The sequence below is a fragment of the Lactuca serriola genome, chromosome 6 (genome assembly GCF_051521515.1).
Source record: "Lactuca serriola cultivar US96UC23 chromosome 6, Lser_US96UC23_V15, whole genome shotgun sequence".
NCBI classification, from domain to species: domain Eukaryota; kingdom Viridiplantae; phylum Streptophyta; class Magnoliopsida; order Asterales; family Asteraceae; genus Lactuca; species Lactuca serriola.
The window spans coordinates 104,187,501-104,202,269 of record NC_136413.1 but is presented as its reverse complement, the minus strand read 5'-3'; the positions used below and the strand labels follow the sequence as shown (position 1 = coordinate 104,202,269).

Below are 14,769 nucleotides of genomic sequence, written 5' to 3'. Positions count from 1 at the left end.
CCCAGGTATTTTTTGGGTAATCTGCTCCCATGCTGCAAACAGTCAAATCTGAACATAACCTTGTCGCTCTTCTTTCTTTCCTCGCGAGCAGGAAGCACACCAGCAGCGTGCGTTGCGTGATTCTACTGTGTTTTTTTTGCACTTGACTGGGTGGACAGTTGACCAGAAGAGAACTTAGATTCGTCCGGCCAGCAGGCGGGCGACGTGCTTATCTTGTGTGACAACACTACAGAGCGAGTGGCTCTTCTAGGCGGGCAGTTGTGTGACAATACTACAGAGAAAGCGGCGCTTTCGTGTAACATGCTATGGTCTCAACGCCCTTACGAGGTAGTGATGAGTTTCACGCGCTCTAAGCCCGGCCCGCGCGCGGTTAGGAAGATTGGCCGCAATCTGAGCGGTACCACCCACCCTACCCTACCACCTATAGGCGGCCGTCCGTCCTACAGCCGCCCGAAAAGGAATTGCAGTGATCTTGAATAGGGATCCTACAGCGATAGAGAGAATCCCCATAAAAATACCACTAGATCGAGCACCAGTGATTTCGTATCCGGTCAAAATCTTGGCTAATTGATCAAAGTGGGTAGCTCCAGTAGACCCATAGATCATGGAACAAATAGGGTGGGTAGGCCCAACCACCACACTACACGTATAGACGCGAACCCCCCTCGTTACCGTACGTGCGACTCTCACCGCATACGGCTCGCACAAAGACTCCTAAATTCATCCCGAGCCTTTTCTTCCACCTCTCCTCTCCAATCCTCGATCAAACTTGCGTTCCCCAGGCTCTATGAAATGGGGGTCTTTCCTTCGCCTATCGTATGTATCGGCTTGGCTTCATACCGAACCAAGGAGGCATTCTGGCGGGCGCGTGCGTGTAGGAAGGCCGATGACTATATAAGCTAAAAGACTACGACTACAAGCCAAGCCGGAAGCTACTCGCTTCTATTCTCGTTGGGATTGGATATGGATGGGGAATATATAGATCGTAGTAGCTCTCTAACTAACATACGATACAATTGAACTTCACGGAACGGCCAAAGGAGCTTCGCTCGGTTGGCCTTCCTACGCTGACGAATGCCTCTTTTCTCTTCTCTAAAGTCTACAACAAACAAGTGGGAGAGGCAGGATTCGAACCTACGTAGAAAAACTTCAACAGATTTACAGTCTGTCGCTTTTGACCACTCGGCCACTCTCCCCTTCCAGGGCCGAGGCCCCCCTTCGTAGCTTCTGGCGAAGCTACGAGTTCATGAGCAAGTGAATGAACGAGCCATGTTCCTAAAAGGAGTGACCATCTTTCTTTTCTTCCCTTTCCCTATCCCTTAAAAGCCCGGTTGGGCGCTAGTGCTTGACTAATAGAAAGTCAGGCTCTTCTGCTGAGCGAAGCTGCGAGCCTACCCTTTCGAGCCTACAACAATAGCTTACGCTTACCAAGCCTCAAAATAGGGCTACAGCAAGCAAAGCAAGCTTTCCCCCTTCATTTGTTGTGGGTCGCGCCTCACCGCAGGCACTGAATGAATGAAATGAGTGGAGATCTTCCTTCCCCCTTGCTAATTACCAAGAACTTTGTTGCCACTAGTGGAGAAGAATAATTTCACCATAAAAAAAAAAGAACTCGGAGCCTAAAGTAAGTCTACAAGAAGCTGGCAGAGCTTTAGCCATTGGACCACATCGATCTATCCTACCTAAACAGTAAGCCTTTTCTTGTTCGTTCTTCGAATGAGGCTAGTGGGGACTAATTCCTTCCGGCTAATGAAGAGACTACTCCAGTCTTCCCATTCATTCCCATCCTTCTTCTCCCTAAGAATTGAACGAACCAAGTTCACCTATTCGAGAGTGAGGAAGAAAAACCAACAAGAAACTTCCCACTTTTTATGTCCTGCGATTCTGCTAGTTTAGAAACTAAGGAGAAGGACAGGGGGTGCTAGGTCAGAAAAGCGAGAACTCTAAATTATCCCCAAGTAGGATTTGAACCTACGACCAGTCAGTTAACAGCCGACCGCTCTACCACTGAGCTACTAAGGAACAACGGACTTAAGGAAGCCGAATCTCGTTCTTTGGACCAACCTATGACCGAACAAAAAGGAGTTCGTCACCCTCACATACACCGGGAAAAAGGTTACGATAGCAAGCCCCTCCCCGGCCGGAGAGCCTCCAGGACAAGGAGGCGGCGATCAACCATCCACTCTCGATTCGTATGGATCAATCGATCTTCGCGTCCTGCCAGTTCACTAAGTAGACTCACTCTACCAAGGGGCAACAAAGGCTGAAACTCTTCCTGCCAAAAACAAGGGACCCACTTCTCATCCTAGGAGTTAGCAGGTATGAAATAGTCCCATCTCCGTCTCTCCGAGTTTCTACTACTAAGTAGCACTTCTGCTATTCAATCATAGAATCGATTCCTGAAAAAGCCCTATCTTATTACTAAAGCGCTATCTATAGGCATTCTTGCTCGTTAGCGCTTTAGTTTGATTGTAGCTAGCGCGCCCCTTTTCTTTCCACTTTCTCTTAGTCAAGCTTTGAAGCCCCTACTGGGATGGGATCCTTGAAGAAGCATAGGTTTGGAACCCTATATACAAGGGGCTGGTCTCGATCCCGCTTGGTGGTGCCCCTCTGGATTATTGTTGACTCAACATTGATTTCGTGCTTGAGTTGGAGGGCTCTACCTCCATCCATCGAGTCAAGTAATTCGCTATCGGAAATTCTTCCGCCGCCTATCTCATGCTTCTTCTTTCTCCGAATCGGTTCCTAGTGTCAGTCAATCAAGATTCGCCATCAAGGGGGGGAGGACCCACTTTAGGTTAGGCCGGTCTCGTCATTCACGCAATTCCCCCGTCCATCGATTGATCACGCGAGTACGCATCCAGTCAGTGCATAGCGAATGAAAAAAGCGTTCATCCTGGATTCTCTTCCTAAAAAAAATCTCTATCAATTGATCCCTATTCATTCGGTCAAAGTCTCCACGGCCTTTTCACGCCCCTCTACCATGTTGATAGGAATCGGCAAAGACCTTCTTGTACACGTCCTCGAGGGCTGCATTCATGGCAATCATCACTTGTTTCTCCCGAGGGCATGGTATGGCTTTGTTCTTGGTCTTGTTTAATAGATGTCGAGTGCCGCTTTTCCCCGTCCGAGAATCTCCATCTGCTCTAAGTGGGCGAGCTAGAATCCTTATGTCAGGTTGGTTGTTCAAAAGACTTTCTCTTTACCTTACCCTTTGCATATTCATCTTTTCGAAAGCCCAGACCCATTCTTCTGGATCTGCATTAGTCCTATTCCGGGTGCAAAGCCTCTTCAATAAAGACCTTTTTCTTTCTCCCCCATTTCTCATTTTGTTGATTGAAAGAGAATAAGCGTTATCCATTGAGTAAAGTCAAGGGAGGGTTTGCTACAGTGATTCAGGTGGTTGGTGGCCCCTTCGAGAGTTGCGGGTCCTTGTCGCTGCATGAGTGGTAGCTCACGCTCAAAAGTCCTCCGACACGAGTCCTAGTCGTTGCGCTGTGGTCCGTTTCCCGGCTTCGCTTGCGCGATTTTCACTTCTGATTGGTTCCATCCATCCCCAACCCTAATGAATCGAGTATGAAGGGGTCAAGCGGTTCGGGTTTTCGGTCGGTTCCCGTTCACCTTCCCCCCTCAGAGTCCATTAGTGGGTAGGGTGGTAAACTTAGAGGCCGCCGGCCTCCTCTTCAGACGTGTCCTCGACAACCTGGCGGTTCTTCGGTCTCCGCTTTTGGGGGCGGGAGTGCTTGGTCATTAGGCTTTCCTTTTCCTCAACCAATTCGGTTGTGTCAGCCGGTCTAACATTTTGTTATGGGCTGGCTTGGCTGGACAACGATGGATTGAAGGTAAGATAGATTTGAGTTCAAGTGGCACAGGACCTTCGATCTACCATAGGGTAGAATACTACCGAATTCATTCTATTGAAGCGTAACATTTCATTTCCTGTTGCATTTCTTTGGTTTGGAAGTTCCAGAATGTTGTCTGTGGATTTCTAGCCCCTTATATTATATGCCAAAAGATTGATTCAAGTTCCGTGCTGCTCACCACTCCTCAAGGCCAAGGACGGGGTCGAACCGTCATTCCAGGATTTGCAGTCCGATACAATTCCATTATGTTACCTAGCCAAACCCGCCACCTCATGTGCCAAAGTAAAACGATTGTTCTTCCTTCCCCGCTCCCTCTTTTTCGACATATGCGGCGGTGGGTTACCAGATAAGAGGGGACAACTTCTTTCTCCTTTGCATTGCTTAATCTTCCTTTTCTGATTGAAAATAGCAAGCCACTCCACTACTGGTACAGAGGCCAGATAGAAGGTTGCTTATATGTTCAGGCTCGAAAATCTATCTTTTACCTCTCCTCCCTGTCTCCATTCTGTTGATTTGCTTCTTCCTTCGCGCAAGCCTTTGGTTCGCCCCTTGTTGTGTTGCATTTTCTGCTCCTCCGCTTCAGTCTGCCTTCTTCGGATAGCCGGGGTCCGACGTTGATTTTCGATTTCAATGTCAGCTCCAGGTTTTGGGCGGCCCATCTGGTTAGTTCAGCTATCACTGCTGGAAGCCCCTGCGGTTGTTCGGCTGCGTACTCCCCGTCCGCCTATCTCACACTCCCAAAGCATCTTTTTATTTCATATTTCATTTTCCTTCGCCCCCTTTCAAGCGCCCTTAGACTCGTTACGTTGTTCGACTGAACTCGTTGGCTCCGCGCTCTATTCGGTCGGAACCCGGTTCGTCGAGAACCTTCTCTCATAGATTCCCTTCACCAAGTCATCGCCAACAATCCGCTCTTATCCCTTGGTGTCAAAGGGCGAGTTCCTTTCTTGTCTTGCCCAAAAACTTTCTTTATTCTCATTGGAGAAAGACTCTCCCTCTACTTTCTTTGACAGGGGCGGAGAATACCACTCTATTAATAACAAGAAAAAAGTAGCAATTCCGTTTCAAAATGGTTTGAGCTTGGAAGCAACCTGCTATCTATCGATAGGCGAGAACAGACTGCTATTGGCTGCTTCGCCTATCGATTCTATTATGGCCGGCTTGGATACATCAGAGGAAGACTATCATCTCTATCCGGGTACGATCATAGCATAGCTTCATTCATTCGTTGAACCTTGGGGATAACCATTAGCATTGAGGTCAATCACCACACCACCTCTATCATACATACGACATTACACGACGCGAGAGTGCATGGCCAACACACACCTAAAGCGCCTACGATCCGCTTGCAGCCAATACAACCACAACCTAACTTGCACGAGATTCAACAACCGAAGCTACTGGTAGTCCCGAGGGGACGGAATCCTCCAATAAGAGTTAGCAGTACTGAACAAGCGAGTCATCGGTCCGGGGAAAGAAAAGGACTGCCTTTGAAAAAAGAAAAAAGGAACTCGCTTAACTCGCTAGGCCTTCGGAACAAAGGCGATTCTGTTCATGCTTCAGACGATTTGGCTAATTATATAGACTTCTATACTAATTATATTAGACTTCTTCTATTATAAATAGAAAGGCGAACCTATAGGCCTGTTTAGCGCCTTTCCAAAGTAAACCTAAAAAAAACCTTTGCTTTGGGAAGTCAGGACCGAGTGAAAAATGAAAAACTTCCGCTAACGCCCACGGGAGAAGATCTTTTTTAGATCAGCAACGAATGTCTTGTATCTATGAAGAAAGATTTATCCCTGGGTTAAGACCCTGAATGCCATACCTTGCTGAAGGCGATTCACGAGAGAATCGCGCACAGTTCCCTTTGACCGAGATGTGAATGCCCATGATTTGCTCGGTATAGTGATGGATTTCATGGCCGACGTCTAACCGGCACGAATACGCTATCCTAGATGGAAACGACTTCCCCGCGGAGCATTTTATCTTTCGTCCTCGGACGTTCGGACCTTTTGTTTGATTCCGGCACTTGCGTTCTCATGCCCGGAACCCTCGCGACTGATTGGGAGAAAGAGCGAAAGCGAGAAAGATGGATTGTTATCCATCGGAAATCGATAGGAATTCCACGGGGATTGCCTTCTCTTCTAATATCTATATATTTTTTTATTTCATTATTAACATCCAATCCCATGCTAATAAGAAAAACGAGCGATTGCTAGTCAGCTTTCATTTTCTTAAAAAAAAATGGTAGGGACTGAGGCTCTGAAGGCTTTACAACTTTCTTTAATTAGGGAATAGCGCAGATGGATCAATCACGTGGTTCTGCAGCGTCCTCCAACTTGCTGTCCGCGCCCCTTCACTTTCTTTGCTGGACGGGAAGATGCGAATCGTGAAGGCCTTCCCACCACGCGAAGTTCAAACCTCGCCGGAGAGGAATTGAAAACCGGAAAAAAAGCCCTTCGCAATCGAAGGTGAAAGCGGGAAAAAGACGACGAAAGCCTTTTTTCTTTCTTTTTCAGCCGACTTGAAAGGTGCTCTCAGTGTACCGCCATACGCACCCAGACATTAGACCAAGCAGGAACCGGGGATCAAAGTTCCATTGATTCATCTATCTCAAATAGGGAAAAAACGGAATCAAGAAGGGGTCAGCTGAGCTCGACCTTAGCCGGTCGTCGGCTAGGAGCTCTTGCCGGCAACGAAACTAAAGCTTCACACTGGTCCACTCGTCCATCGGCTAAGTTCCAACTCTATGTTGATAAGAAAAAAGAAAATCCCCTAAGAAGAGGACTTTCAACTATTCCAAAAGAAAGGGGCAATTAAAATGCTTCATAGATAACCCCCTATGTCTCTTCCCGTCCAACTCACCGGGAGATCGAAGAGCGGTTTGCGCTTCACGCCCCAACCCCCTTAACTAATGGATGCTTAGATACCTGCAACTGAATCTATAAGCGGCGCAGGGCAGGATGGACGAGAAAAGCGGCGAGAAGAAGACAAAGAGAGGGAGACCCCTTTCTATTGCCTTCCCTTTCGACTTCTAGACTGGTTCGTTGGTGGGACAGCGAGCCAAGATCCGATTCGTCAATCGGCGAATCCATGCCGCGTAACCTGGCAAAGGGGAAAGAGACGATGGCAACGCACCTCATACAAGAGGGGGGGAGTCCGAACAGCCTTGTACGTACGCCGCTCACGCAAAGAAGATATTCTCTAATTCCAAAAAGTAAAGCCACCATTCTTCAGTGATGAGCTCTAGCGAACAAATCTTATGTCTTTTTCCCAGATCAAAATTTCTTTCTACTAGAACAAGTCTGCTGCGAGCCGAGCGAAAAAAATGACTCAACCGAGCCGAGGCACTATTCACCAAGTGGAACTATATACTATATTTACTAAGCCCACCGCCCCTTCCCCTATACCTGGCTGCTTCTCGCTCACCAAAGCGTACTTCGTTTCCCGGGACGGGCGGCTCCCTCTTTCTTCCGATAAGAAAGCGGTTTTTCCCTCAGGTTCCTCCCTGACCTTAGATGGAGAAAGAAATGCTTAAGGAAAAGGCGCTTCGAACCATAGACTACTGTTGCTGGAATGAAACGCAGCCTTGGAACAGAATTATGGTGCTTGCTGGGCCCTGATGGTGGAACTGGCATTTTTGGGGGGAAGAAAGCGGCCCCCTTTTGCGGCAGAGCAGAGTAGGCAGCATCGCTTTCCCTCGTGTAGCTATGATGCCGTTCAGAAACAACACAAGAATAAGAAAAAGAAAAAACAGTCTTTCTCGGATTCTTGCCATCACTGTCAAATCAATTTTTCTATAGGCATCAAGGTAAGGGTTCTTCGGGTCGATCACAGATTTTCGGCCCCGTCGTTTCGTTTGGCTTCCACTCCAGTTGACCTCTCTTGTTTCCATCCCCGTGAGAAGGTAGAGAGCAAAACCAACCCAGCAAACCACTATTACTATGCATTAGTAAAGCATGTACTTCTTGCAAGGCTTGCTGAGCTTCTTCATGTGACAGACATCGCAAAAGTAGTCCGTCGAACTATCGCCGATAGAGGGCATCGAAAAAGTATACGATTTTTGAACCCTTCTATCTAAGCAATTATAAGAGCGCAGAATTTGACCCCCCTCAAATGGATGGATCTGGGATTGATTGCGGAACCGAGCAGAGATAACCCCGGACGGGCAGGAAGGTTAGCTGCTTACTACTGGTTGGAACGTAGGCAGGAGACAAGACAAGGGATAGGCTATGAGAATCTATTTCATCCGTCTTTCGATACATCCATATAGTCACAACCCTTTCTTCGATGAGTCTCCTTGCTTAAAACTTCCTTCTCTTAAAAAAATTTCTTACTAAACCGACCTTTCAAAATGGATCTAAGATAGCACTTGCAATCAACAAGGCTATCATCCCCAGGCAATACACCGATTCCGGCTTTTTCGGTGTGATCATTTCGCTTCCATCGTCCTTTTGAACCCAGTCGAAAGCGAGAAAGAAAGCAAATCTGCCAAGGCTATAAAGTGGTTAAAGATACATTTATCTGTACAGGCCTGTTGAAATGCTTTAAGAGGTCAATACATTAGCCATCGGGAGCGCTCTTTGAAAGAGAAAGAACGACGTATCCGCTCTTCTTGCTTGTTACAAATCGGTTGTGCACAGTTCCATGGGCAGGTATAATAGTAAAAGAAGAGGATGCAAGCACATTCATTGTCTGCTCTTACTGTTCTCGAATAGGCTATTTCCGGTCCCTTTCTCCAAGTGTAGATGGCAGCAGTTATGCGCATCAGACCTTTACTTGTGCTATCGAAAAGGCAATGCAAAAAGGAGATCTGTTTGGAAGATAGCTAGGGACTGTGATCCGGTAATACCAGTCAACTCCTTATTTCGCTTATGTCAGGTAAATTCCTTCTATCCCAGTGAGGAGTATAGAAAAATTCTTGCCTTCTGAGCTTGACTTCCTTGGGGCTGTTGATATCTTGTTGTCGTTCTTCTCTCTTTCCTGTGCGCGCTACCTATAATAGAAGAAAATAAGGAATCGACTTATTTCTCTTGTGAAGCTCTCTCTTGTTTAGCGAAAGTCTTCTTTTGCTGCCTATGGATCTGTCTTCTCTTGAATTTGTTCACAGACGATTTATGAACACTTAAAAAAAACTTTTTTAGATTCGCCCTGAGTGAGGTTGAAAACCATTAGCAAGGCTACGAACCCTCTCGAAGGTTTATAGAAGAGTGCCTGCTTCCCAGATCAAGAGTATAAAAGAGAACCACGCACAGAAAGAGCCGCTAGATAATAGGGTGCGGGGAATGCGCTCTTTGAAAGAATAGGCTCTGGGACTGTTGACTTTCCTTTCTGTGTTTATGCGGAAGAGGGATTCTTCCCCATCAGGCTTTACGGTTAACGCTTCGATGGTTGGTGGCTTTCTGGGCTTTGACAAATGCTTGTCTGTCTGGTCTGTGATTAAACCAATATCTCTCTGGTCTCTTGACTGTCCGGTTCTTAGTAGTTGGTCAATCTATGTCTGTCCTTTCAGCTTCGATTGTCCTATCTGTAACTAATGCCTGGGAATTTTCTTTTAAGAATACGTTCGTATTTGATTCGAAATTTCTCTTATATTCCACCCAGCCTCGTGAGGTGAGTGATTCTTTCTTTTCGACTAGAGGAGTTCTCTTTGCTCTCGGTCCAAGCTACTTTCCTTATCTTATATCCAGTAAATATTCATCGCTTATCTTGCTTTTGGTATAGGAATATGCATACAGGGATGAAGCTTAAGTTTCACAGCTCCAACTCAAAATACTAATCCTAGCTCTTTCTTACTGCCTTAGTCTTGAGTTCCCACCCGGCTCTCTCAGGTTTCACAGCTCTAGCTAGTAAACGATGCTGCTAATCCTTAACAACTAACGGTTAAGCAGGTAAGCGAAAACGAAGGAAGCTTGTTCCCAGTTCGTCGTTCCAAGCTTAGATTTGAGATAACTGTAAGAATTCCTGCATAGCAGGGTTACCGCAGCTAAGGAAGCCTTGCACTTAGAACCGAGGGATAAAGTCTCGAATATACAGAAAGACTCCTAGCTAGCTAATCCTTAAGCCGAGCTAGTTCTTAGTCTTGCTTCTGTAGCTCTTCCTTCTGTTGCCTGCTTCTGTAGCTCTTTCACCTTTCTTCGCTTCATTCGTTGCATTCTAAACTAGGGATTTGGAGCAGAAAGAGGAGAGGATGCTATCAAAGCTGTCGTATACCGCTTGCTGATTAGAACAAAGAATAGGTATTTAATACATTTTACATTGTTTTTGGTTGACCGAGAAAGAGGGAGCTATAGCTTATCTAAGGAGCGAGCTAAATACCAGCTTGCACTAATGGCTTCTTGGTGGCATATCGAGAGCACTTTCACAAAGTGATATTCTAAAGTCATGAGATTAAGTTAGTGAGATGCTATATCAATCAGTCTCTTCTTATTATTGTATATCTTTTCAACCAACCGCTAGAATATTCAATCTATCCCTATACCTAGATGGGATAAAGAAGATATTATCCTTGCTTTCAGTTACTTCTTTCATCCATCCGCTAAGGTTCTTTGTTTGAGTCACTAAAGAGAAAGGCTTTAGAGGAAATCCCACGAATATTGGGAATCATAGGAGAAAGATAAAGGATAGATGTCAGTTCTTTGAGTCGAAGAAGCAGTAGCAAAATTCGATATAGGCGAAAGAGGGAAAGCCCTTCGGCTACGGTAGTTACAGGATCATCGGATAGCTATTAAAGGCATAACGAAAGAAAGGACCGAGCTGATTCTATAGCTGCCTATTCTGTAACAGTGGATTCTAGCACAACAACTTCTTCTTTGATTCAATTGCAGCTACTTCTATGCCATCACTCCGGATTCGTACGCTGATACGATCACACCAAGAAAAGAAGACGCTTAGGAATGAAGTTAGCTTTCCTCGGATACGAGAGCTGGAAGAGCCAGCTTTACTTTCTCTGTGGTAGCATGGTTAACGGTAGCATGTTTGCGTTAGTCGGAAAAGAGAGATAAGAAGAAATAAGGGCCAAAGAAAAAAAGAGAATGAAAAATAAGAATAAATTGAGCTCGACTGCTTCTTCTTCCTCTCGTTCTTACTTCCCTCTAAAGAATAAATTGAGCTCGACTGCTTCTTCTTCCTCTCGTTCTTACTCGAGCTTTTGACTGACTTTCCTTTACCTTCCTTCTTAGTCACTACATTCTCAGGCCTGACTCTATCAATTCCCTGGACATCGACCTCCATTAGATTCAAGTAAGGGCATTGGAGCACTTTGATGTTGATGCTTGAGAAGAAGCTGTGGCATTGACCTGACTTTCGGAATAGAATGTTCCCAGCTAAGACTCTAAGAGTGATTGATGTCATACCAGTAGCCCTTCTTACAACAAAAGGTATTCTGCCCGTGGGTTCTGGAACAACTCCTTCTATAGCTGCTGATTCGTGATCTCGACAAAGAGATTTCGAAAGGCTAGCAGCTGAGTCTGTTACCTATCTCAAAGAGAAGGCTTTGAATGTCATATGACTCCATCACGGATGAAAGCACCCTCGCTATTAGAGAGATAGTAGGCAGTAGCCATAACATAACCCTAGATGCCAAGAGGAGCGGGCAAGGTTGGACCGGGTGTAAAGGATGAGACTAAGGGAGGTTGACAACAATTTAAGATAGGGAAAAAAGGGGAAAGGAATGCGTCACTTGTTGATTAGCAAGAATCTCTGACGGCTAGCTTCCCTTGTATCTTCTCCCATGCATCAACCATGAATCACTACTCTCTAATGCTCTCTTCACTCCTTTAAGTCACTGACATTTCCTGTTCTTAGCTCGGATTAGCAGGCTTGAATCATTCAATCATATAATCATGCCTCCAGAGTGACTTAATTTCACATTCTGAATATTGGATTACCTGTTAGCTACAACTCACATCTGTTGTTAGCTTCTTTAAGTCTTCTCTTTAAGTCCGATTGCCTTCTCAATCCTAATAAATGACGGGATGAGTTAAAGCACTATCAGACTGAATACCTTTTCTTATGAGTCTTCCATGAACTAAATACCAACTCTACTTATCCTTATCTGGTATGCCTTCGGCTTCCTCAGGGGCTACTACTTCCTGGGAAACCTTTGGCTAGGATCCTAGCAGCAACTTCGTCAACACCGTCTCAGTCTGTGTTAGAAAAAGGAAAGGAAGCGGGGAAGAGTTTAGCAGCAGGAAACTAGGGCTAACTCGGGATATTAGAAAGGCCCTCTCTAAGATAGCACACCCAGATGCCTAACATCCTACTGCTGGAATCCATTCCACCTGTCCTAATCTATTCTTACCTTCAAAGAACAACAGCAACCTAACAGCATAGTAAGATAGGTTGAAGCTGTTGGGGAGATAGAGGCTAAGACTACTCAATCTTTATCCTCATTGGACTCAAGGAAAAGGAGCTAACCCGGATGCAAATCCTAGAAAACTAACTAACCTCGGTAAAGGAAGCCAACTTCCAAAACTGCAGGAGAATTGGGACCCTTGCTTCGCTTCGCACCTCGTCATAGCCTTGAAAAGCTCACTCGGAGTTATAGTTAGAGAATGGGATATGATTAACTACTTGCCTACTGCTACCTGGGAGTCTTTCCTCGGGAGATCGAAGAAGGTATACTATTAGACAAGGTTCATTCCTGCTTAGCTGCTTTGCTGCTCTTCTTCTTTATCAAAGATAGCTATTCCTCTGCTTTGATGCTTTCTGTACCTTTATGGGACTTACAGTAGAATAAAGGTCCCGGACCTCATCCACGAGACTAACCAAGTCTCATGATCTAGGGATCACTCCCTCGATGCCAACCTAGAGAGATGGGTAGAAACTAGCTAATAGTATTGGGTGCCTTACCTATCCTACATAAGAGTAATCCACATTAGCAGTGGGGTAGAAAGGTCATCCTGAATATGAAGAAAACAGAAACCGTTGTCTTCCCCTAAAGTAATCGTTCGTGTGAGAATAAGTAGACTAGTGATTCAATTGAAAAAGACCTGACTCCCTCAGATTGTACATCTCAGCTTCACAAGATTCTCTCTCTAAGAGACATGATCAGAAAGCAGTGACGAGGGGTCGGGGAAGATGCAAAGAGCAGAAATGACGACAACAGCTTTTCGATAGGCCTATGCACCATCTTCATTAGAAAGGGCTGCAGAGGCCTATCTTTGGGCGTTAAAAGAAGAGTTTCGTCCCCGATATAGTTTCAAGGGTACGCACCTAGTCGCTGCGAGCCTAAGATCAAAGGCAGTTCCAAAAACAAGTTCCCCATTTACAGCTTGAGAAAGGGTAGTGGTAGGGAAGTCTCAGTCCCAATTCGTTCTCGAGAGTCCCTGAAACAAGGAAGCGTCTCTTTCCATAGCCCCTAATGGGGTTGGTTTTGACCCGTAAAGCTAGGCTCGATGTAATTGAGGCGAGTAGGGCTTTAGCAGCTTTTTAGATGTTATAGATAGCGGTTGAAGTTGAAACGGAAAGAAAAGTATGTACGAGCGGAAGTTTTCATGCCAGCAAGTGCCTTTGTTTCGGGAAAGGCCAATACCCTTCTCGTAGTATATAGTGGGGAATCCAGTTGAAGCTATACCGTAGTGGAGGTAGAGTTTAGTAGGCCTAGTTCCCTCCTCCCCATTTCATAACAAGTATAACCAGCTCCATTGCAAGCCCGAACTTGTGTACCCGGAAATCAGTCCAATAATAAGCTAGCAAACCAGCTCCTGTCATGTACGATAGTCCCGGAAGTAGTAAGCCAGCTAAGAAGTCATGCTTCTAGTCCGTTAGTGACAGTAGGAATGCCATTAAGCCAGTAGGAGTTCAGTAGCTCCTCCCCAGTCGTGTTGAATAAGCTGGTGTTGGAGGGATTTAGAGGTTACTCTTCACTTAAGAAGTCATTTCGTCAGTCAGCAGTTTAGCCCGAGGTTTGAAATGGGCAATCAGCTTCATTCCTCACTCGTGCTGTAATCAGGCTTAGCGACCTTCCATCTTTTAGAATCTAGTTGTTGGTGCAGTTCCTCTCTTTCCTGTCTCGCCCCTGGGTGTAGTTGATCTAAGAGCCCTAGTTCTTTCGTTGAGGTATGAAAGTAGAAAGGAAAGGTGAGCACTCTTGTCTTTCAAAAGGAGTAGCGGAAATAATTAACATAGTCTAGATGAGGCTCACTTGGAAGATCCCGCGCCGGGAGCGATAGCAGAGTTGTTTAGTCCAGTTTTTGGCCTTATCTTTCTTACAGGTGGCGACAACGTCGAGTTGCTTGGTTGGCTAAGGAGGCGGAGAAGAGATCAGACCGTCAGTTTTATCCACCGATAGCGAGAGGGGCAGACATGTCTCCACTCACTTAATTAAAGGTGAAGGTGCGCCCGATACAAGTACCGGATTTGACTGTCTAACTATAGCCAAGAGACCCATGCTTCCGGGTCCAAAGGCAGAGGCAGGTAGAGTCCTCGTCGCAGCGCACTAGTTAGTAGGTGTGATCCAAGACCAGAATGATAAGGGAAGGGGATTAGCCGGGAATCCTACTAGAAATAGAAATTCGAACAAGCGACCTATCGGACACATAGAGAACTTCGCTGCGCTTCAAGCCAGCAATCAAACTCAATAGCTATAGGCTTCAAGCTAACGTGCACTCAGTCCTCTCTGTCCACTAGCAGTCTCATAGCTATCAGTCGACGTAGTCTTTTCATTGACCAGAGCGGGACTATTTGCTTGCCTCGCTTCTCTCTATACGGGTAGCTAAAGCGAAACGGCTTTCTCCCTGAACCGACTTGTGAGAGCAGACGCAAATTATCTATTCCCTTCCATCCTCTCGCAAAGCTCGAGAACTACGTACCTCGATCTTCTGATACAGCAAGGGTCGCCTCCCTCCCCCTTACCACACTTTTCCACCCTCTGGCCATTAAACCCCCTCTCCTCGGGCGA

General features: G+C 45.9%; 1 protein-coding gene and 2 non-coding genes across 3 annotated transcripts; all 3 read right to left on the bottom strand.

Moving 5' to 3' along the window:
• Positions 1-1,113: 1,113 nt before the first annotated feature.
• TRNAY-GUA (transfer RNA tyrosine (anticodon GUA)) lies at positions 1,114-1,196 on the bottom strand. The gene has a single exon. It is a non-coding gene; the product is annotated as a tRNA-Tyr (tRNA).
• A 754-nt stretch (positions 1,197-1,950) lies between these two features.
• Positions 1,951-2,022, bottom strand: TRNAN-GUU (transfer RNA asparagine (anticodon GUU)). The gene has a single exon. It is a non-coding gene; the product is annotated as a tRNA-Asn (tRNA).
• A 4,816-nt stretch (positions 2,023-6,838) lies between these two features.
• LOC145058285 (putative mitochondrial protein AtMg00170/AtMg00620) lies at positions 6,839-8,060 on the bottom strand. Its single transcript, XM_079006210.1, is given in 2 exon segments — positions 6,839-7,543; positions 7,546-8,060. Coding segments are annotated over 2 exon segments (468 nt in total). The 5' UTR covers positions 7,762-8,060; the 3' UTR covers positions 6,839-7,291.
• Positions 8,061-14,769: the final 6,709 nt, after the last annotated feature.